The sequence below is a fragment of the Cucurbitaria berberidis genome (assembly GCF_010015615.1).
Source record: "Cucurbitaria berberidis CBS 394.84 unplaced genomic scaffold K460scaffold_1, whole genome shotgun sequence".
Lineage (NCBI taxonomy): Eukaryota > Fungi > Ascomycota > Dothideomycetes > Pleosporales > Cucurbitariaceae > Cucurbitaria > Cucurbitaria berberidis.
Genome location: NW_024468935.1, coordinates 2,145,183 through 2,168,441, shown reverse-complemented (window position 1 = coordinate 2,168,441; position 23,259 = coordinate 2,145,183). Strand labels below are relative to the sequence as shown.

General features: G+C 44.9%; 7 protein-coding genes across 7 annotated transcripts; 4 read left to right on the top strand and 3 right to left on the bottom strand.

Moving 5' to 3' along the window:
* Window positions 1-2: 2 nt before the first annotated feature.
* On the bottom strand, window positions 3-1,225 carry K460DRAFT_350446 (uncharacterized protein; the record flags this gene model as incomplete). The annotated part of the gene is made up of 2 exons (XM_040931505.1): window positions 3-960; window positions 1,068-1,225. The coding sequence occupies 2 exons, from the start codon at window positions 1,223-1,225 to the stop codon at window positions 3-5; spliced, it is 1,116 nt and encodes a 371-aa protein (XP_040792946.1).
* A 1,300-nt stretch (window positions 1,226-2,525) lies between these two features.
* Window positions 2,526-4,448, top strand: K460DRAFT_361185 (uncharacterized protein). The gene is made up of 2 exons (XM_040932409.1): window positions 2,526-2,598; window positions 2,702-4,448. The coding sequence occupies exon 2, from the start codon at window positions 2,970-2,972 to the stop codon at window positions 4,284-4,286; it is 1,317 nt and encodes a 438-aa protein (XP_040792945.1). The 5' UTR covers window positions 2,526-2,598; window positions 2,702-2,969; the 3' UTR covers window positions 4,287-4,448.
* A 267-nt stretch (window positions 4,449-4,715) lies between these two features.
* K460DRAFT_350444 (uncharacterized protein) lies at window positions 4,716-6,811 on the bottom strand (the record flags this gene model as incomplete). Its single annotated transcript, XM_040931504.1, has 2 exons — window positions 4,716-6,204; window positions 6,252-6,811. The coding sequence occupies 2 exons, from the start codon at window positions 6,809-6,811 to the stop codon at window positions 4,716-4,718; spliced, it is 2,049 nt and encodes a 682-aa protein (XP_040792944.1).
* A 634-nt stretch (window positions 6,812-7,445) lies between these two features.
* K460DRAFT_361183 (P-loop containing nucleoside triphosphate hydrolase protein) lies at window positions 7,446-9,445 on the bottom strand. Its single transcript, XM_040932408.1, has one exon. It carries the CDS (start codon window positions 9,137-9,139, stop codon window positions 7,511-7,513), a length of 1,629 nt encoding a protein of 542 aa, XP_040792943.1. The 5' UTR covers window positions 9,140-9,445; the 3' UTR covers window positions 7,446-7,510.
* A 1,084-nt stretch (window positions 9,446-10,529) lies between these two features.
* K460DRAFT_270226 (uncharacterized protein) lies at window positions 10,530-11,663 on the top strand (the record flags this gene model as incomplete). The annotated part of the gene is made up of 1 exon (XM_040927628.1): window positions 10,530-11,663. The coding sequence occupies one exon, from the start codon at window positions 10,530-10,532 to the stop codon at window positions 11,661-11,663; it is 1,134 nt and encodes a 377-aa protein (XP_040792942.1).
* Window positions 11,664-12,371: 708 nt separating this feature from the next.
* Window positions 12,372-14,798, top strand: K460DRAFT_361179 (uncharacterized protein). The gene is made up of 2 exons (XM_040932407.1): window positions 12,372-14,433; window positions 14,636-14,798. Exon 1 carries the CDS (start codon window positions 12,604-12,606, stop codon window positions 14,338-14,340), a length of 1,737 nt encoding a protein of 578 aa, XP_040792941.1. The 5' UTR covers window positions 12,372-12,603; the 3' UTR covers window positions 14,341-14,433; window positions 14,636-14,798.
* A 1,551-nt stretch (window positions 14,799-16,349) lies between these two features.
* K460DRAFT_400443 (uncharacterized protein) lies at window positions 16,350-16,721 on the top strand (the record flags this gene model as incomplete). The annotated part of the gene is made up of 1 exon (XM_040936329.1): window positions 16,350-16,721. One exon carries the CDS (start codon window positions 16,350-16,352, stop codon window positions 16,719-16,721), a length of 372 nt encoding a protein of 123 aa, XP_040792940.1.
* Window positions 16,722-23,259: the final 6,538 nt, after the last annotated feature.

Sequence of the window (23,259 nt, the reverse complement as noted above, 5' to 3'; positions counted from 1 at the left end):
GATCATGCATGAATGGCGTTTTGCTTTTGCTCAATAATAACACCGCCCTTGTTTTCTGCGAAGATTTTCTGAATTGGTAGCGTAATGGCGTTCATGATGTTCTCGCGGAAATCTGTTTTGACGTTGTGCTTTTCGAACCAGTAATGTCGCACAAACTTGCCCTGGCAGTTGCTGATCTCGACACCAGGGAAGCCATTCGCCTCGCCACAGTCAAGCTCCTTGATATATTTGTCGTAATCGTAACGAATATACTCGCCGAATGCGGATTGCTCGTGGAACTTGGGCTGCTTCCACTGGGAGCAATTGGCGTACCTCGTATCCTCGGGGCACTCGTGCCACGCTTTCAGCATGGGCATAGTATTTTCGTTGTTCTGAACAATCATGAAGCCAGTGTTGGTGTATGTGCGATTGAATCGATCCGAGTTGTATTGAGGTTCTTTCGGGTCCCATGGGTCTTTGGCCATGACAAAAGAATGCTGCGGCTTGATGTCCCAGTAGTTGAGCATCCATTCAATGGGTACATGCAGGAAGCGGAAAGCAGCATCAGCGTCCAAAAAGACGATGAACTTGTAGTCTTTGATATGGTTCGCAAGCGCAGAGGGTTTGATCCAGGTCGCGTGGCGGTCTTCAAATTCGTGCGCGTGGATGAACTTGTAGTCGTAGCCGTGAATGAGCGCGTACGTGTAGTGGTTGAAGACGCCACCAGAGACGTGGTTGATATTGCGCCAATCGTATTCGCCCTTCTTGAAATCTTCAGTCGACTGCAGCGGTCTCGTCTCCAAGTCCAGGATCAAGATGTCGCTGCCCATCTTCTTCTTGTAGCGCGGCCTCGAAGGAAGCTCAATGTGGCTACCATTGGGTTCGCGAATGAAAGGCTCAGTCGGCGCAGCCTTCAGACCGTCGTAGAGTAACCGAATGATCTCGTTGATGGAAATGTCGACTCTTTCGCCCGTAGAAGTTCTAAGGGGGTCACTAGTCAGTTGGGCTCGTCGGTGGCAATCCACACCCATCGCAAGCCAGGACAGGTTCCTCGCCAACCCATCTCTGGCGCAAAGATTACAACGTACATGACTGAATGTGTCGAACCAGCGCTATGCGGGAAGGGTATTCGAGATGGTCTTTGCCAAGCCATGAATCCAAAGATGAAGACAAGCACCACACCAGAGCTCACGGCGAGGGCGAACAGCGGGCTCCGCCCTCCAGCCGACGGCAGCTTCATCATCATGGCTGCGCGTGTCCAGGAGTGTGGTTGAGAGCCTCAGGAGCAACAGAAGGCGAGGGCGGCGGTGAGTGTTGACGATAGGGGGGCGACGTCCCTGGCAGATTGGGGGCTCAGCACAGTTAAAAAGGCCGTCAGCGGTCAGTCTACTACTCAGGTCCGCACTCAGGTCCGCGCCGGGGCGAGATTGGACTTGGCGGGCCTTGCAGCCCTTTGCGGCGCAGGCGCAGGCGCAGTCCGAGCCACCCGTTGCTAAGCTCAATAGCCGACATGCCGTGGCGAATCACTGCGAGCCATCTGTGTGTCACGGGACGCTGCCGGGCACTGTCAAACGGCTCGTACGGCATCCTGCCTGTATCCCAGTTCGCAACATATTCGCTTGCCTGCGTCTTGCCTGTCGAATGGGCCGCCTTGCTGGTGTTGAGAGGAAAGGGAGCGTTGGGGTGGCAAGGGGTCCGATGCATATTGCCGGATCAGGCCTAGGGTGGCATTCTCCCCAGGAGTTCCGATCGAATGTGGGTAAGCCCCTTCTCCTCACTTGCTTCCCTTCCTTCGCCATACCTGAGAAACCTATAGGGCCGCAAGACAATTCAGAAGCTCCAGGCTCTGATTGAAGAGACCATACAGGACGAGCTAGCATTTGTGTCTTCCGTGTCGCCCTCGCACCATAGTTACCGATTCGGGGCATAGACAGTCTCGAGGCCCAGCCTCGTCAGCCAATCTGCCACCAATCTTCAAACGTAATTAAACACCCGTGATTACGCGGGTACGAACACAATTACTCGGGTTCGACTGATCTCATGTTCATATTGTATATCAGTCCTATGCCACGCGTCTTGTGCGAATCGGCTCTTAAGCTTCTATTCCTATACTTCTGGTGGAATACACACTGTCATGTCGAGAGCCCACCGTTGTTAGGTGTTGGCAAGGACCACTCGTCAGAATGGTATTAGACAGTCCATTCAACACCACCTAGCTGATAAATCCGAGCTGTTGCTCTCCACTTTCACAGTGTCAATTCTTCCGGCTTAGAAGAACTGCCCGTCATGGACCAAACTTATCCGAATCTCCGGCGAACACACCAAGCACTCAGAGCATAGGGACTTTCCACAACAAGCAGGCCAAAGGGTAGCTTCGTATGAAAAGAGGGGTGTCGGGTGCTCTTCTCGGCATGCTCAGTCGACAAGCCAACGCGATGTCCTACCAACAAATCTTCCAATCAACGATCGCCTCCAGACGAAGAACAGTTTGGAGCATCTTACTCTGCTTCCTTGCGCACAAGTGGACTTATTCCAGATTGCATCGAGTATGTTTGAGCTACAAAACTACCATGACTAGATCAGGAAGTATGAAATACCCTGGGCGGCATGTTCAGACACGTAAGTAGATTTACATGATAAGAAAAATACTTCTACTTGATCCTCATTTCTCATTGTAGGCCCCCAATCCTATGGCTGATAGTGCTAATCAGATTCCCTACAGCAAAACACTTCACTTATAGCTTATAACTTCATTTTACGCTCAACACCACTAATACCGTAAGGCCCTCGATAACAGGAAAACAATTCACCGCACTGATATTCGAGCTCATTGTTACGTCGCTCAAGTCCTTTCACCTCTTTGTCGAATCGCGTGCCTTTGTTCCTTGTTCAACTCTATATCACATCTCACCCACACGATCACTGTACCGCAACCTCAATCAACCAGTTTTGTTTTATTCACTTAACATTGTTTCTGCCTAATTCGAGCAATGTCACAAAACAACAACTTTCACTATCCGCAAAGGCATAGCGCGTCAGCCCCTGACTCTCCGATACAGTATGAAGGTCATCGTGACTACCAGACTAAGAGGCCTAGAAAGAGGCGCAGAGCAGAAGAAGATGCCGACGCTGCATACAACTCCGAGAGAGAACGAGAGCGAGCCTGCAAAGTGCGCGTCACGGCAGAAATGCGAGAGCGCGAGAATGCTCGGTATGGAGTTATCCCCGCAGCGGGAAGACAGGCTGTGAGGCGAACAGAAGCGTACTTGAGGACTGTGACTAGTGCAGTCTGGGAACAATTGGCTTTGTTGTATCGAGAGACTCAGCTGGACTTGGAGCAGTGGGCAGCGGAGTATAGAGAGGAGGAAGAAAGAGCCAGACAAGAACGAGATGGTGAGAGGAAAGCTCGAGAACGTGCACGATACCAGGCCACGGTGGAAGAAGCTGATGATACCGAAGAAGAACAAGCCGAAATGCCAGAAGAGGACAATGGCGAGGCGCCTAATGAGACGACGGGTTTCAACAGTACCAACGATTCAAACACAGACACTTCCCACCCCAAACCATTCGAGCCCTTACCCAAGCCAGCTCCAACACTTCTCCCACCACACTTAATTCCCGCTCGCGTGCCTCCCGTTTCAGCAAACGGCAGGTTATTCAAAGGCATTTCAGACACGCGACCAAAGTACACACTACGCGTACAGGAACTACAAAAGTCGTCATCACCATCACGACGGAAACAAAAGACAAAACCTACTATGCAAAAAGGAACACCATCCAGACCCTCATATAGCAGCACGGATCAGCATCTTGCAACACCGCCGAAAAAGTCGGGCGTACGTGATCATCGCTCCCCCTCAACACAGCAAAGTCCCAGCGACCTAGTCATTGAGAAAATCTTAGGCCGGCGTACCACTCGTACATCAAGAGCGGGATTATCTTCTCTACCAGTCACTCGACCAGCGCTGACATCTAAATCAACTCCACCACCTTCGAGACCGAAAACACAGCCCAATCCAGCACCGCCATCAAAACCCCCTCCATCTTCCAAACCGCAGCCAACACTAAAACTCCGTCGTCAAGGTGCTAAAGCGCAGAATGCACCACAGCAGCAAACGCAATTTAGTGGACCATCCCGTCCGTCCAACTTTCCAAAGGGAGCTCAGGAGTCTGGAAGAGTGACGCACGACAGGAGTCGCGATGTACTGGATGGACTGGTGCTGGTGGAATATAAGCACTCTCGCACATCTCGTGTAGAGCAGAATGAAGAGTTTATGAGTAGTGGTGGGCTTGGGGGTAGTGGGTAGGTTAGGAGTAATCAGGAGAAGCAGGACTCGAGCTTATTATAAAGAAGGATTTATATCAAGACAAGATTCACCACAGATATCCAGATTAAATGGCCAAGCAGAATGAACGCGGAATGTCTAGTATTAAGTATAATATGTACCTTGCTGTATGCAAGCTCTAATGATGGGTATATATGTAAAGCCTGTAGAGAGGCGTATGCAAAACAGGGTATATGTGGGTATGCAAAAAACAGAGCCAAGTAGAGACAACGATGAGAGCATGTACAACGAACGACGCGAAAAAGTATCAACAAAGGGAAGCGACAAAAGAAAGTGGAACAATGCAAACTCCCCCCCTATCCCCTGTAGAAACGTTCACGCCTGTACACCGTAAAGGAAATATTATGTTCGTGCTTAGACGGGTGGTGGTGTTTCTACACTTCTTCAAGGCTAGGTGCCCATCGATACGCTTCCGTCGTTCGAGTTAACGAATCCGGACGGGAGTCCCATCTCCATTCGAAGGAACTGGTCTTGGTGGTGCTCTAGATCTTCCATGCCAGTGGATAGGCCCATGGATCCACTCATTCCAGTCACCGTATTATTGTTCATGGCGTGTGGATCCATCATGGCCAATGACGGCCGTCGACTGTTGTTAGCAGAGGCAATGTGCTGCACATGCGGTGAAAGCTGTTGGTGCTGGTGCTGGTGCGGCCGGTAGTCCTGGTTTCGAGATTGGTTCATGTGTTGTCGTGCAGCGGCCCATGCCTGTGCCTGTGCCTGGGCCTGAGCTTGTGCTTGTGCTTGAGCATGGGCTTGTGCGTGCTGAGCTTGCGCCTGCGCTTGAGCTTGAGCTTGAGCTTGTGTGACGTGGAGGTTTGCTTGCATCTGAGATTGGATTTGCGAAGGATGGATGGGTGTTGGCTGTATCGGTGCTCCCAGCCCATAGTCTTGGTGCTGTTGTTGATGCAGAGGCTGAGGGGCCTGATGCTGGAGGTGGTTCATCGGATCCTCATCTTCGGACTGTGGGCTGAGGTCAACATCGTCGTCGTCGTCGTCGTCGTCGTCGTCGTCGTCGTCATCACCTTCTGCATCGACTTGATCACTGCCTGTGTCGCCGTTGACAGTCGACGGCGCGGTGAAGGGCATGGCGCCTTCCACCTTGACCGGGCTAGTCTGTCTTGGTTGATTAACAGTGGCGAACTGAGGTGGAAGACTGGCCATGGAGCAGCTCCTGGTACTAGCATGGCCGCCAGGGAGAGGTCGCTGCGCCGCCATGCCCGAGGAGCTAGCCTTGCTCTCCCGAATGGCTGTCCTGCACTTGTCGATCAGACGGTCGTAATCCCAGTTGCGGAATTCCATGCCATGTTTGCCGAGCTCTTTCGTAGCGTCACCAGCTAGGCTGATACGAATGGGTGAGACCTCAGGTGCTCCCGACGTCCACCGATTGGCCTTGAGATAATCTATTTCTCTCCGTGCATTCTCGAGGTGCACCTCAACCTCGCGTCTTTTGTCGGTAGCACGCGCGTAGCAGCGCAGGATTTCAATTTGCCAGTACTCGTGCCTTGTTTTATCTGTCTGGTGAATCCAGTGGTTGTACGCCTCGGCAATATGACAGAACAGTCTTTGTGGGTCGGGATCAACGAGCGGCGGGGTGGGTAGCGGCGAGTTTGCAGCGGAGGAGGCGTTAGACTGTGTGCCCGAAGGGTACACTGTGTTGATATGGCGTTGCCGCTGGTAAGCAAGCAGGCGTTCACGGACCTGGCGATTCAGCGCGTCGAGCTGCTTCTGTCCAGGCGGGGTTATAGACCAAGACTCGGAGGTCGGGAAGGGTGTGGGCGAGAAGAGGGTGGCCGGGGTAGAGAGGATATGGAGGCAAAGCGATGGGAAGCTGAGCGTGTAAGGGTCGAAGTCGAAGAGGCCCGGGCCTAATGCTTTCGCACTGTAGACAGTTAACACAAGTCACAGCAGCATTATGGACAGACATACTTGGCGTCCCGCACGCTCTTGAGTAGCTCCCTTAGTGCCATTTCCGTAGCCCTTGCTGTCTCGGCTTCCTCGCTCGTCTTGCTCCGCTGGTCCAGGTCCGCCTTTTGCATTTGCCGCGATACATCTCGCCCAACGTCTACTGCCCTGGTGCCGAGCCTCGAGGATTGCTGCTTGCCGTCGTTGCCTTGGGTCCGTGCCCTGCCGACTTGCAGCTCGTCATCGTCGTCTTCGGGGCTCTCCACCAGCATGGACGAGTCCCCGCTCACTCTCCTAAGCTTTTTGTTTGCCGGCGTGCTCACCCGGCTGTCGTCTCTTTTCGGCGTCGAGACACTGCCCTTGACCTGCCGCCTTGTGATTCCGCCCCGTAGCTTCCGTATCTCGTCAACAATGTGCACGCCATCGGGTGCCTTTGGGTTCTTGGCTCGGATGTACAGGTCGAGATGTCGCCCCAAGCTGCTCGAGGTGAAGGCTTGGTTGCAGAAGGGGCACTTCTTGTCTTTGACGGCTTTGAGCTGGGATTCGGCTGTCGAGTGAGGTGTCGTAGATTCGGCTTCTCCCATGATGCCCGGCAGAGGTCATTCAGGGAACCCCCAGCTCGAGCTCAAGCTTGTTTCGTTTCAATGGCCTGTCGTTCATGCACGCCTGCTGGAGGGCTGACTGAGGGTACGGCTACCGCATAATGGCAGCCAAATTAGTATGAATGTATACGCAAAAGGAGGGCATGACAATGTCTGGGGCTAATAATGAGAAGAAACCAATTGGTGCAGTATGCAAAAGGAGCGACGCGTTGGGGCAATATTACTCGGCTGCCCTAAGCCCAGGGGCGTCGATGATTTGCGCGCAAGTGGCGCGCAGTCATCTGTGTTAGGCGGGAACGTTTGACCGCCCCGCGAACCGCGCACCGTCACCGCGCCGTCGACACGCCTGGACGAGGCGGCTCTTTTATCATACATCATACATCGTACCTCATATCTCATACATCATGTATCAATTGCCTATCACCACACCGTACTACATTCGCGTCTTCCCAAGCTTTGCCGCTGACCGCCCCGCAATCTCCTCGTACTGCTCCATGCCACCATTGAGCTTCCTGAGCTGGCCCTTGACCAGCCGATAGACGGTGCCTGGAGCCGCCCCTGTCTCTGCCTCGTCCGAGTCACTGCTCTCATTAGCCTCGTCCCCGGTACCGCATTCCCCTGGCGCTAGCGAGTATGGTGACTCTCCCTCGACTACGGTTCTGCGAGGCTATCAGTCTTATGTCATAGAAACTGGAACACTGAATGAGAAGGTGACAGCTGGACATACCTCATAAAGAAACGATCGTGCGTTACCACCAGCAGCGCACCATCATACTCTCTCAACGCCACCACCAGGCTCATAATCGTGTCGGCGTCCAGATGTGTCGTAACCTCGTCGAGAACGAGCAGCTGTGGCGGTGGCCATAACAACTTCGCAAGCGCGACCCTGACCTTCTGACCCCCAGATAGTAACAAAAGCGGTACATCTGAGACGGTCTGGCCGTGCAGTCCGAGACCAGACAGACTCGATCGCGCATCCTTGTCCTGCATTTCGGGCCCAGATGAGTCCATGAGATGGCGGAGCGCCGTCATTTGTGGGTTAGAGGATGCAATGGCGGTGATCTCTTCCACTGACTGCTGCGAGAAGCGTCCAATCTTCACTCTTGCATGGCGTGTTATCGAGCCAGATGTAGGCGTCAGACCTCCTTCCCCGCCGCTCCCTACAATCAGATCGACAAGCGTAGTCTTCCCGGAACCATTGAGACCAGCGAGTCCTATCCTGACGCCTGGATGAATAGTCAGGTCGACGTCCGTCAAGATAGGCCCCGTCTTCGTCCTAGGGTACGCAAAGGAAACTTTTTCCAAATTCACCAGTGCCCCAGGGAATCTGAGATCTGGAGGCTGCCGCGGGAAGGATAGCTTGACCGGCGGCTCAAAATCTGGAACGTCAATCTCCGCACGATTGGTGAGGTGGTAACCAGCTAGGTCACGATTGAGCTTGAAGCGACCGCCCTTGAGACCAACTTGTACCCCCATCCTCTCGTCAAGCTTCTTCTTTCGGGATGCAGCTTGCTTCAGCTTTTTATCATCACCTTTGTCCTTGGCTGCCTTGACATTGCCCGCGATGCTTTTTTCAATGTGCTTTTTCTGCTTGTCCTGGGCATCTTTCATCTTGGTCATCCATCTCGCCTTCTTCCACCTCTCCCGCTCATACAGACTGAGGTTGCCACGGAACGTCTCGAGCGTCTGGTTGCGAAGGACAATGAGCTCCTCAGCTACCGCGTCGCCAAAGTCTCGGTCGTGTGTGGTGACCAGGACAGTAGTGCCCTTTAAGTTACGGACGTAGGCCTGCAGCCAGATGATCGATGGCAAATCGAGGAAGTTGGTCGGCTCGTCCAACAAGAGTACATCAGCGTACTGCGTTAGCGCGCATGCAAGGTCGCAGCGCGTCCTCCATCCACCAGAGAGCTCGGTCAAAGGCTTGTCAATGCGATCTTCCTTGAACCCTAGACCTAGTAGTACGATCCGGACTTTCGCTTCTGCTTCCTCGGCATTCATGAGTTCGAGGGATGCTTGTACACCCGCGAGCATATCAGCGGCTGCTTGCGTGTCTCCGCTGAGTTTCTTAGGGTCTATAGCGCTCTCGCTCTCTTCCAAGCGATGTTCCGACTCCGCAAAACGCTCTTCAAGCTTGATCAGCTCTTTCCTAGCCTGCTTGCCCCGCGCACCGCTCCGCCTCTCAGCGATACGGTGGCCTTCCTTCAGCTGAAGCGCCAGCCGCTCGTGTCTGATTTGCCTGTAAGCCCGAACCGGAGCCATAGAGTCCGTGGGGTGGTCGACGGCTTCGCTGAGTAGCTTAGCTTCTCGCATGTACCGTTCTCGCACTCGATCGCTTCGAACCACATACTGCAGCACAGTTTCGCTTTTCAAATCAAGTTTTTGGATTTGGTCTTCGACATCCGCTTCTCTCGTTTGACCTAAGAGTAGTATCCGAACACTCCAAGGAATCCCAGGAACCAATCCATCGCCGACTGCCTTCAGCAGCGTTGACTTACCGGTGCCATTTCGACCGACTAGGACGTAATGCCGTGCCTCGATCAGATGCAGTGTGGTACGAGACAGCAGTTCTCGATTTGCAACCGAGATGGACAGATCCTTGACCAGAATCTAACAGCGTCAATTTTGATGACGCATCTCAGGGGTAGTAGTTGAAGTTTGTGTCTCACCTCTTTCGAAGCGGGCGCATCGACAGCATCAAGTGCATATCGTGACTGCTGCGCCGTAACCGTGATATGGCCGCCTCCTACATGTTCTTCCGCTGCCGAAGTCGCCGCATCTTTGCCCTTGCGCACCATCTTGTCCTGGGTAAATCACAAATTGTTGCTTGATCGTGTAGGAAGCCACTAGTTGCGCGATAACCCACGTCAAAGTTGCGTTGTAAGGTAATCGTCACAAGAAAAGAAAGAGCGACTCGAATTGATATACCCGTACTCAACAGACGACTACACAAGGCTAGCGCATTTGGCAGGGCGGTTGCGACAAGCTAAGATGCGGGTTGGGTTGGCTCAGGATGAGTCGAGTGGCGGGGTTGTGATTGGTGAGCCTGTGAGACGCCATGTTTGCAGTGATGATTCAGCTGGTCATTGGAGGAGGCAATATCGTATCTTCGATTAAAAGTATAGTTGATATCGATTGAGCTTTCGTCGATTGCAGTTCCTTGGTGTATATATCCACCTGGCTTATGAAAGTAAGTTTCGAATACTGGGTGATTCGTATAATGCATAGTTTTAGTTTAATAGGATACTCACTTCCCAGCGTGTATGCAATCGTTGGCCTTGACTCGATGCTACATAACTTGTATGCTTGATCCGCCTATGCACGTGCAGTTGAATGTATGGTCGAAGGGTGGTGTGTGCTGCGAATCCATGATGCTTTGCGGTATCTCATTGGAAGTATCTACATGCGTATGAGATTGAGTCAATAGAGGACGACGATTGTGGCTGTGAGCACCTGCCCATAGCTATTGTGGTGACTGCCCGTTGAGGCGTTGACCTCGCACTGACCTCACTCACTAGCAACTGCCATATTGTACAATAGCAAATCGACATCTCCTACCCGCAACAATGGCTCTCCAAGCTCATTTGCCAACTTGCACCCTCTCCATGCTGACCTCGAGTCCTCCACATTCACTTCAGACATTATCGCCGTATCAATCAACGCACGATATGCTCGGCGAGCAGCGCTTCTACATACAACCAACATGACAACGACTACCAATTACACAATTTCCACGTCGAACAGTAAACATGAGACAGCAAAAATGTGGTTGCAGCGGCACCTACGGAAGGCAGCATCAAAACAAACACTTAAAGGTGGTGACGAAGATGACGGTACACGGAGGTGGATATCCCCCAAGCGGCCTCGAACTGCGCCATCAAGAGGAACGGCAATAGAACCATTTGCAGAACCACCTCTACCATTTATCCCAATCAACATCGAGCGAGCTTCACTCCAACCCTCGATCCAGCTTCCTCCCCGCCCATCGAGACCAGACCCCGGCGTTATGCGGGACGTTAATGCATGGCTTGAGGCCAGCATAAGTTCGCCCTCCCCTCCACTGATGGGTGGACTTTCTTACTGGAGGACAGCTACCATCCCGGGCGTCAAAGACTCAGCCAGCGTCCAACATGCTATCCCGATTGTTGGAGAGCCCGAGACTGTTCGGCCATCCACATCCCATAGCCAGCAGGTGAAGTCGTTCCGTCGTCACACCAAGAGATTGCAGGTTCAGATGCCTTCAATGTTGCGCACCAAATCTCAACGTTCGGTAGACAGGAAGCAAATGAATAGGCGATCGCCTTCAATGCCGCTGCTAGCTATACGGTACGAGGAGACACAATCAGCCGGACCTCCTAGGCTCTTGATTCGATCTAGGTCCTTCCTGCGTCCTGTGACAAGACCATCAACGTCAGATACAACGACGCAGTCGACGAGACTGCCATCAGCCGGTCATCAATCGCTCGAGAGACTACTCCAACGTCATGGAACCCTAGCAGATAGGAGGCTCAATGACGGTGAACATAACATAGAACGACGGGTCTGTGCTACATTCAGACCGATGGTGAGAAGCACAGATAATACACGACCGTCAACAGCAGTCGCGGCATTCATGCGGGAGGAATCTGTCGGCGACCTGTCCGATGCTCCCACGTACTTCACGGGACCACTTCCACCATCCTATCGGTCGCATACAGCCTCAATCCTCACTACGTCATCATTCGGATGCATAGATGGCATGAATTCTACACAGCGACAACTCAGCCAGCAAAGAGCAGCACAACGGCGAGGGTTGAAAGCGAAGCTGAAGAAGTTCGCTCTAAAGTTCAAGACGTGACTCAGTCCAACGGAAGTTTGGGCTCTGCAAGAATGACAATAGGAGAACTTTTTATCCAAACGAAACGAAACAACTAGCGACGCGGTGTCGAGACGGCTGCGAGAATACTCGTATGAATAGTATATACTTACAGAACACCACGATTCAAGGAGTGACTCCTTGGGTGTCGTAAAATTGCTCGAAGCGTGGGCAATATTCTGAAGGACCCCCCTTCCCACTCATCATCTATGTTTCCTTTTCTAGGGTACACAAACAGCTGCAGGCAGGTGATTGAGAACTCGAAGATATGGCTTTAACGGACATAACAGCCACATATGATGTGAGAGAAAGACAGACTCGGACGATATGCATATACTGTAGAGATAGGGTAGCTAAATGTAACGTGCATACTCTACAAGCAGGTCTACGGTGAAGCTGGTGCGGCTGCAAACTGTGAGGGCGGCTCCGCAATGGTGAGGTGATACCACGCGAGTGATTGTCAGGATCGTAGTAGCAAATGATTGTAAGGATGCAGCAACAAAGAGGAACTGTACGGATTGTAGCAACAACTAATTGTAGGGATGTAGTAACAAAGCGGGTGGAATGCGGACGTTGCGGTTGTATGACGTTGGACCGCCGCGGTGAACCGAAAACGGCTCGGGCTCGGGCTCTCACCGCCCTGCGCTTTTGATGATTTGGCGATGCACTCCACCATGGCTCCCAGATGTCATTGGGCCTAACGTGGCACACGCTGTACAACGCTCTAACGCCCATCCGCACACCATTGAGCTCCATGGCCGCCCGCTGAACCAGCTGCCAGCACAACCAGAGTCGACGCTGGCCGCTCCGTTACCCACCAACAACCGCTGACGCGCAGCACCACTCGCAAAACCTCCAGCCAAACAGCTGCCCAGACATCGAGCTGAAGGACGCAGCTGCAGCCGCACGGGCAGAAATCAGCATGGCTTCTGCCGACGAATCTCATTCGCGGCCCAAGAGGCCAGCCGCCATGACCAGACAGTCGTCGTCGCAGTCGCATCTTTCGCAGTCGCCGTCCGAAGGCCCTCAACGACCCGTCCAACACAAGGTCCAGCGCCATGTCGTTGGCCAACGCGTGCAAAGGAACCTGTCCGCAGGCAAGAATCTAAACAAGCTGGCCAAAGCTGGCCAGCAGGTCCAGCAGGCCGCAGAGAACACAGGGCGACACCATCGCAGGTCACAGTCAGGAAACTCAGTGTCCGCCCCTAGCAGTCCTCGTCCAAGCTTCAAGCGCAATGCATCGTCGGGCGCCATCGTGAGGGTAAACCAACAGGTACAAGCGCAAGCCAACTTGCGCAAGAACTTCTCGAGTGGGCATCTGGCGCGTCAGGGACATGCAAAGCACGCACTGAAAGCGTCCAAGACCGAGGCACCAGCAGCAAAGCGCTCGCTAGGAAACCACAACAAGTCGCGTCCACCTTCACCGGAAGCCCACGCTACCGTTCACTTCGACGCGGCTATCGACGACGAGGGCGGTGACGACGGCTGGACCGAAGAGAGCGCATCTCAATCACCCAATACAACGAGGTCGAATACCCGCTCCAACTCGGTCATACTCGAGGCACAACACAAGATAGCCCTAGAAAACATGGAGAACAACAGGGGAGAACCATCATCTCAAGTGACAGCCACTCAAGAGCCCCCGACTCAAGCAACCCAAACCCTCACCGATCGCACACGCAACAACACTCGGGCCAACGGCGGAAGCTCTCACCAGCACTCACGGCCAGCAGATGCTGACATGATCACCTCACGGCTTCTACAGCGTAGCGCCTCTCACAACGTCCCTCCACAAACCTCATCAGTCGCAGCAACAGCGGTGTCCTCATCGGATCGCCACAACCTGATGAGCACCAGTGTTGGCTCTACACTCGTAGATACGCCAGGAAGAGATCTGGTGTCGCGCTTCATGGACGGTGATGGTTCAGCTGGCACACCGAAAGTCGGAGGATACATGCCATCGCGCACTCCTTCAACGGTAGAAGGGGCCGAGCTCAGCCGAAGCAAGAGGAACAAATCGATGCCGAACGTCAGCGACGCAGATGCACCACCCAAAGCAGCTGAGCGCTCAGGCACTAACACGCCAAACAACAACCTACCACCATCGCGCACACAGCAGAAGCTCATGCTCCAGCGTGCGTCGTCCAACATTGATCCACAGAAGCTGGTTCCAGTCACGCTTCCCCGCAATGGCGGCCCCAATTTCTTGCATTCTGGTATGCACTACAATGCCGATGGCGAGGGGCGTCTTGACCCTCGCTTGCAGCAGCAGTTGAACAATGTCGCGGTCGAGTACAAGGTCGTGCGAAGGTATCGTAACCCCCTCGCAGACGCACTCGCGCGCATTCAGCAAACCCCCGGAATGTCGCAAAAGTCACGCATACCCAAGGCGGCAAGCCTAAACGGATTCGCGAACGTGCACGGCACCAGCAGTCTAAGCACAAGTTTCCACGAAACTGGCCTTGAAACCGATGGGGCAGGTTCGCGGAGGTCGCGAGTCAGTTTGGAGCGTGACCCAAGCCGCAGCAGGACCAACCGTGACGAGGGCGACTTTGAAGGCCTACAGAGTTTTGAAAGCGATGAAGCTCAAAGTCGAAACGAAGCCGACGAGATCTGCCGCCGTCTATGGGAGAGTGCCGAGGTGGTCGAAGCCGACTGAATGTCTTTGCGCGCTGATCAAACGTCCAAGACTCAAATTGAAGTGATGCGCCGTGGGCGTATATCTCTCACGCGTGCTGAGACAGAGTTCAAGGTACGTGCACGCGCTTCGTGCTCTCTCTCTCTTCTTTGGCGACTTGTTTGGCGAGAGTCTGGCACTTAGCCTATGGTGTCTACCGCGGGCTAGAGCCATAAGAGGGAAATTGGAATTGGGAGGGGCCTTGTAGCCTTGCAAGGGGTAGACGGCACAAGCTCTCACGATGATATGGAATTGTAACTGACTTTGTGTATTACAGGCGTCGCGAAGTCTATTGTCATCTTGGCTTGGGCCTCAAAAGAGGTGGCACTAGGGTTGGTCTGGGGCTGGGGCTGGGGCTGGCTTGAAATTGCACGGCGTTGCAATCAGTCTGCGAAGTCAATCATTTGTGCCGACCAAATTGTACGATGGATGAGGAGGGCAAGGCTTGTGCGATTTGGGCCAGGAGAGGCACGAGCTGGCTTTCCGTGCCACTGCCATCACGATGGCTTGCCAATGGTTGCATGGGGGCGGTTCAAGAAATGAGAAGCAATAGTTAATGGCAGGGGTGGCGACTATGGCCAATCATAGCGAGAAGGCTTGGCTGGCTGGAGTAATGGTAATGGTAATCTTATTTTGTCCTTTACCTGACCAACGCTTAGTGTTTTCGTGTGTCATGTCACGGTGAAGAGAAGAGGAGCCGTAGGGTTCTACCAGCTACCAGCGCGCCATGCTGTGACCTGGGGCTAGATTACGCTCGCGTGCTACGGCGCGAGCGTAGTGTACACAAGTGAAAAGTCCCTGCCTGGTTGTTGCCACACAGTGCTGTTGAGCTCTTTGTCCTGCTCAACGCTGACGCAAAGGACGCGCAAACTCTTGTTCAAACTCTTTGCAAGTTCTTTGCCCTCTCCACATGGCCTTTGAGCCGTCTGTCTTTGTCTCGCCGTCCTTTTGTCGGGTGGCTGAAGCGTTTTTCGTTCGACGCCAAGGTGCTGTAACAGAAGCCTGCACCCGCTCTCGCACAACCACGTTGCCGCCTCGTCGTGGGACCGAGTCAGACAAAGCGTGCTGGTTGGCCTTGGTTGGCCGCTGTGTGATGTCGCGACGGGTGCGGTTCCACAGGGCTAAACGGTACCTGAGTGAGGACGCATCTGTTGGCTCCAGTCACGTTTTGCGCGCCCGACGGCCCCAGTGCGCAACAGTTCGCTGCGCATGTTTCAGTCAGTGCGCGCGGGCTGTGGTGGTGGAACGGATGGGGTGTGAGAAGCTGTGGTCTGGAGATAGATTGTCCGTGTAGTCAGTAGTAGTCAGATGTCTTGGGCGCATTCCAAGTCTCTCTCCAGGAAAGGTGTCAAGGTTGCCCTGGGGACGTCTGCCAGCCTCGTCGAGGAAGGGTGCAGCCGTTGAAATCTCGCCCTTTGTGTGGGTCCGGGAGATTCCCCAGGCAGGTGTGCAGGTCCGGTGCAGAGATTTGCCGTGCAGACGCTAGATCGCCGTTTTCCTTGTCAGGAACCCGAGCAGCGCTAGGCCAAGTGGGGGCGCCCTTAGCGCTCATGGTCGACCGAGATTGCGCCAGGCTATGGGAAATTGCGCCTCATAAAGACCCCCCAGACGCCCACTCGTTTCTCCCCTCCCAGCCAGCCCGTATACACACGCACTACCCCGTCGCTCTCTTCAGACCACCGTCGCACTCAGTTTCCAGAGCCTTGCTCACCACGCTCCTTGCCAGCAAACATCTACCTTCATTCACTATCTAGTCACCGACTACCAACACTGCTGTCGCAGAACAACACGCGCTCGTCTCTCGCTCTCTCAGACAACACGCACACGATCCCGAGACAAGTCTCAGACAACGCACGCCCTGTCGCACGCCTCACCGCACTATCAGACTCGATATCACAGCTTTGCGCTCTCGCAATAGTCACATTACCGCAACACTCGGTCGCATTCCCTCATTAACAACCACCAACCACCACCAAAACAACACTATCAAGATGCGCTCTTTCCAGCAGGTCGTCTTCTTCCTTTTCGCGCTCGTCGCGTTTGCGTTTGCCCAGGGCACTGCCTCTGACGCCGCCTATGATGCCACCGTCTACATCACCTCGACTGTCTACCGCGTCAACACCGTCACCCGGTCCGGCTCTGCCACTGCCAGCGTCGCCAACCAGACGTCGACCATCTCTGCCGTCCACCCGACCTACCATGCCGGCAACGCCACTGTCATCGCACCCACCGGCACTGGCTCTCACGCCAATGTCACCCAGGCCAAGCCCAGCCAGCCCCAGTTCACTGGCGCCGCCTCTTCGCTGAACGCGAATGCCTTCGTCGCAGCGCTCGCTGCTGGCGTTGTCTACCTTGTGCTCTAAGCTGCTGCTCTGAGTAGCCGCAACGCCTTTCGCTTCTTGCATCATCGACTGGTGCTTGTCTTTGATCCACCACTGCCATATATTGGAAGCGCCTGGCCTAGGCACACAGCGCTCAAGCTTGTTTCACGTATCACGAGGATGTCCGTTCATGTCTACATACCCTTTCTCTTCACCTTTGTCATTTAGCCTTTTTGCTCCTAGATACTACCCCTTTCACTTCTACTCTACCCTTACAACCCTAGTCCGGATACTACTCTTGTAATTGGCATTTCTTCTCTTGTTTGAAACGATTGACGAATGTGGATTGCTCTGGGTTTCTTCTCGGTTCTATTATACTCTTCTTCTACGAACTGTTGGTCACCACCTTTGTTGTGGTCGGTGTACCCCCTTCTACGCTCCCTATTTTTGTCAATGTCATTGTTGGATTGGTCGAAACGCGCGCTTCAAGACGCTGCTTTCGCCATACTGGAGGGCATATGGAAACACCTCTGCCCGAGGCACCCCTCCTACTTCTACTTCCCGCAGGCTCACGACAACTGCTACTATTTCTCTGGTGGAGCTGGAGTTTGGAGATACCCCCTATTTGTGACTCGATTCACACCCCCCCTTTTGTTTATTGCTTTGGAATATTTGGAGAAAGATGGATTCTGTACGGAAGCTTTTTGGAGGAAGGAACCTTTTGGTGTGATTATTTTTGGGGATTGTGCGATGAGCATCGAAGGGAGAAGCCATGGGGTGGGCTGTAGCTAAAGTTTACTCAATGCAAAAGTTACTTTAGAAATATTGTTTCCCCCTCGACGTCCGCTCTGTACCAACACTGACTTGCTGCGTAACTCTTCTTCTTCTTTTCGCCTCTGGCAGATTCTGACATTCAATCGGCATACTCTCGATCTGCCTATACCAAACTACCCGGTTCCTTGTAGAACTGAAGAAAGGTAATCATATTAATATAGATCTATATATAACGTATTACACGGGCGAGTCGGTCGCCCAGTCGAGTCGGTCACAATGCTAAAACCCTACTAAAATTAGTACTATACACGACAGTACAGCACCGTAAAAAACTATAATAATAAATTATAATAAGCTAATTTATTTAAAAACTATTTTTATTTTTTGCTTATATATTTGCGCATTATACTTAGCTTTACTATAGCATTTATAGCGCTTTTAAAAGGGCTTACCTGCTTTAATATATACTTATTTTTTTATTTTTTTTTTATTACTACGCGCCCTAAATTCTTTTAAAATTATTAGTTAAAAATTATTTTCTACTATAAAAATTTTTTTTTTTTATATTTACTTTTTTTTATATAATTTTTATTATATAGCGGCTTTATTAGCTGCTTAAAGCTTAGCAATTTTTTTTTATACTAATACAAATTTATACGCGACTATAGCTGCACCTTTTAAAATTTTTTTAAAAGCTTTAATTATTAAAGTAAAAGAACTATTTAAGTACTTTTAAATTTTTATTTTAACTAGCGTTAATTAAAACTTAAATTTTAAAGTATTGCTTAGTATTTTTAACTTTTAAAAACCGTCTTTAACAGTAAATAGTAGTAAAATATATAATTAAATATTAAGCTTTAATATTATAGCTTTAAAGTTAAAAAAAACTAGACTAGCACTTTTAAAATTACTTAAAATATTACTTTTTATAATAGTAGTATTAAAAGCTAATTTAAAGCACAATAAAAACTTAATTTTAATAATATAGTTAATACTGTTATATATTAGCTTTTTAGCTTAGTACTTATATACTTTTTTTAAAAGCGCAAAATAATTTATATTAAGTAGCTATAGCAGGTGCAACAAATATAGAAGTATATAAAAAGTAATAATTTTTTATTTTTTATAGTACTGCTAGAATTAAACTAATGCGTGGCTTTTATAACTATTAATAATAAATAAATAATAAGTACTAATAACTTTTTTTTTAGTATACTTATTAAAGTGCTTTAACTACTTAAAAGTAAGCTTATTTATTATTTAGCTATTTTTAAAAACTGTAATAATTTAATTATAAAATAAGCTATTTTTTTTATACTAGGCTAAGAAGTAGTTCTTGCCTGCAAAAATAATAAAAAATAAAATAGCTTATTTTATTGTATTAATGCTTTAAATTACTATTATTTATTTTTAATTACTTTACTGCACTATTTTTAGCTGTCTTTAATAATTAGCACTTAAAATAATAGTTTTATATAATATTTAGCCTATTATAAAGCCTATTTTATTAAAGTTGTATATATTTTTATCCTAAATACTATATTTAGCTTTTATATTTTTTATAAGTTAGAACTAGCCTTATATAAGCTTAGGATTTTTATATAAAGCTTTTTAGTAGTTATACTTTTAAAAAGTCCTAGTACTAAGCTGTAAATATTATTTAATAAATATACTAACTTAGTTTTTGCTAATAAATAATTGCCTATATTTAGTTAGCAAAATATTAGCTATATTATTTATAGCAGCTAGTTAGGGCGGAAATCTTTAGTTTTTAAAGTAAAGTATATACTAAGTAATTATTTTTTCTTTTATTAAAGAAAGCTTTATTTTATTAAGCCTAGTATTATATTATAAAAGCTTTCTTTTTAATTAATTACTAAGTATTATTTAAAAGATACTATAGATCCGCGTAGCTTTTTATTAAAAAAAATTTACATTATATTTTAAAGCTTAAACTATAAGCTATATTTAATTTTTTTTTTAAAAAAATTATATATTATTATATTAAGGCATCGCGTTTAATAATAGAAAATTACTAATTTTAGTAGGGTTTTAGCATTGTAACCAACTTAACTAGGCAACCAACTCGCCTGTGTAATACGTTAGGGGGAAGCTATATTTATATACAGAAAAAAGTAAAACTAGAGTAAGCTAGTTTATATATAAACTAGTATATTAAGTATATAATAAATTATATATTAAAAATTTAAACTAATAGCCTTCCTAAATTTTAATACAGGATAAAATAAAAAAGAATAGTAGCATTATAGTATTATATTATAATAAAAGTATTTTATATTAAAATTATAGTTTATATACTATTTACTATAGTAAAGCTATACAAAGTTATAATTATATGCTTTTTTTTTATAATTACAATACTTGTAAATTCTAATATAGTTAAATTATATTTTTATATAATTTTCTGTAATACTATAAGTAGTATAAAGCTATTTAAGCTTTAAAATTTAAATATATTTAGCATTTTTTTAAGCTTGCTCCTGCTATAATATATAAATAATAAAATACTATTCTACTTTGTAAAACTTGTAGTTATAAATAATAATATTATTTATATTTATATTAAGTAAGTTAGAAATAGCGCTTATAGCAAGTGCCTAGTTAATAAAACTAATATTTTAGCAAACTATTTTAAATTTAATAAAGTTTAAAGCTTTTATAAGCATATTAGCAGGATTTTTTTTACTACTAATTTATTTAATTATAATAAAACTTTATTAAATGTAGTTGCAGAAAAAGTAATAATAAAAATTAATATATTTACTATATTAGTAAAACTTTAGGTTCTTAGCAAACTTAATAGCTAATTAATTATTAATATATATAAGTACTATATTAAAGTAAATGCTTATATTAAAATTATTAATAAATAACTTAATTTATATAGCTTCTTTTATAGCTTTGCTAAAAGTTATATATTCTACCTTATATATAAACTAAGCTACAACTTTTTATATAATAAATAATTATAAAATAGGACTTTTTGCTAGTATAAAAATATAGCTAGTAGTAAAATATTAAAAATTAAAATATCTAGCTTAGTTAGTATTAATATAGCCTAAGAGCTAAAGTTCCTGCTTTTTGTATATAATACTAACTTTACAAGTATTATTTATATAAATATATACTTTAATTATTGCATTTATATAATACTATATTAAATTACTATTAAAATATTTATAAAAGAACGTAGCGTAGGCTAGGTTAATACGCGTTATAACTAATAAATAATTAAAAAAATTAAATTTTTAAAAGTATTCCTTTTTAAAAGTAAAAGTAGCAATATTATTATTATTTTACTCTAGCTTAATATAATAATTATATAAAATTTTAGTAGCAGCTATATTGTAAAAGTTATAATAATTAAAAAATTACTAAATATATTTAGCTTAGTAAATCTTTGTTGTATCTAAACTTTATTTAATATATATTTTTAAATATAAGGTATTAAGGTTTTTTAATATAATAGTAAAAGCGTTAAATAGTTTACTTTTAAACTTATTAATACTATTTTAATATAAAGCATAGATCTAAATATTATTAATATAAACTAAAATAATTAGCTTCTGCGCAGTATATATATAAATACAGTTATTATAAAATAAAATATAAAAATTTATTTGCATAAGCTTTATAATAAATATTTTATACTATATACAAAGCGCTTGCACAAGCTTATAAAAAAATTTAAATAATAATTATATATAGCTAGGAAATAGCGTAACTAAAAGTAGTAGTATATAGTAAACTATTTTTTAAAGTATAGTATTAAAAAAAATAATAATAATATTAATTTATATATTTATTTATTTAAATAATATATAAATAGCAAGCAGTATGCGTATTAATATAAAGCAAGCTATAAAAAAAAAATTTTAGTATAATTAATACTAGAGCGCTATTAGAAACTGCAAGCAATAAAATAAGCTTTAAACTTAATAATTTTACTAATTAGTATAAGTTTAACTTTATAAACTATTTTAATAGAAATAATTTTTTTACTTTTAAATAAGGGGACTACTTTATAAATACTTTTTTTAAAAAATAAATTAAGTTTTTTTATTATTATATTGCGCTATACTTTTACTTTAAGTATTATTATAGCTTTTTTATAGTTGCGTAGCATGTAAATAGAAAATGCTATAGTAGCTATAAAAGCAAGCTAGTTATATATATTTTAAAAGTTTCTATTAAATAATATATTATTTTTTATAATAAGTAAGTCTGCAAAATTACTATTAAAGCAATTATTAATAGTAATGCTTGTATTTAAAACCTGCCTAAAGCTATATATAAAAAAAGTAAATTAATTAGCCTAAAAAAAGTTTTTATTAAAAATATTTTTATTAAATATATTATTATTATTATTATTATAAAGTATTGCAAGTATATAGGCTGCAAACTTATATTTTTTGTAATTTAGATTGTAAGTAATAGTAAATATTATATAACTATAGTTGTTAAGTTCTTTGTAAACTGTATATATAACTTTTTTTTTAATAATAAAAATATTATCTGCTATTTTTATTATATATATTTAATAGTATTTATATATATATAAATATTCTATAGTTATGCATTGCAAGCATAGATAACTTTCTATATAATTTTATTTAATAAATTAATAGGCTATATAAATGCTAAATTTAAGATAATTAAAATCTCTATTAGAGTAGTAAGCTGTTTATATAGTATTATTATTACTATAGTATTTATATAAAATGCTACTATTTATGCAATATAAGCAAGGAATAGCCTAGTTATACTTATAGCTTTTTTTAATATAATAATTATAAAAGTTATTATTTTTATTAGTAAGAACTATGCATATATTGCTATTTACAATATATATATTGTATAAATATTAACTATTATATTATAATAGTTTAAGTATTTGTGCGTTTATATAATTTTAAATTTTATAATTTTAATATATAGCGTATTATTATTTTTTAAGTAGTATTTGCTGCATGTATATTTGCACTAGTATATAATTTAAATATTTATTAACTATAATATAATAGTTATATAGAAATTTTGTGTATATTAAAACTTTTATAATTTTTTTATATTATTTATAGTAGTTTTAAGCATACTACTGCTTTTTTATTAAAAATAAAATATACTTGCTTTTACTTTTAACACACTAATTGCATTTAATATTATTAGCTAAAATTAAGCATTTTTATTATTTTATAAAATAGTAAGTGCAGATATTGCTAGTAGGCTTGTTAATTTTAAGTAGCTTAAATAAATTAAGTTTTTTATTGCTATTACTAATTACTAAGCTATAATTGTTTTTATTTAAAAATTATTATAGTTTTAGGAATATTCTTTAAAATATAAAATTAATAAGTATTTTATAGCTAACTATAGTAGTATTATTATAACTAAATTAAAGCTATAAGTTAGAGATAACATCTTTAAGTAGAGTATTATTGCTATTATTAAAAAAGCTAAATAAACTGTTTCTATCGCTTTTATTAGTAAAATTAATAGTTATATTTTTATTTAAAAAAGTACTATTATTTTTATTAGTAAAGTTAATAATTATATATATTTATATAAGTACATTTAATAACTACGCAATACTATTAAAATATTATATAATTAGTTATAAGTTAAACACAACGTTATAAAGTAGTTAGTTTATAAAATAATTTTTAAAAATATATATTTTTAGAATTTAAAAAAAATTTATTTATTTATTTAAAAAATAAAATTTTGCAATTTAAATAAGTTTAAAGCATAAGTTTATACTTAGCAGCTATTTTTTTTTTGCCTA

Coding starts and splice junctions, on each gene's coding strand:
- K460DRAFT_361185 (XM_040932409.1), top strand. CDS start 2,970: ATGTCACAAAACAACAACTTTCACTATCCGCAAAGGCATAGCGCGTCA.
- K460DRAFT_361183 (XM_040932408.1), bottom strand. CDS start 9,139: ATGCGAGAAGCTAAGCTACTCAGCGAAGCCGTCGACCACCCCACGGAC.
- K460DRAFT_361179 (XM_040932407.1), top strand. CDS start 12,604: ATGGCTTCTGCCGACGAATCTCATTCGCGGCCCAAGAGGCCAGCCGCC.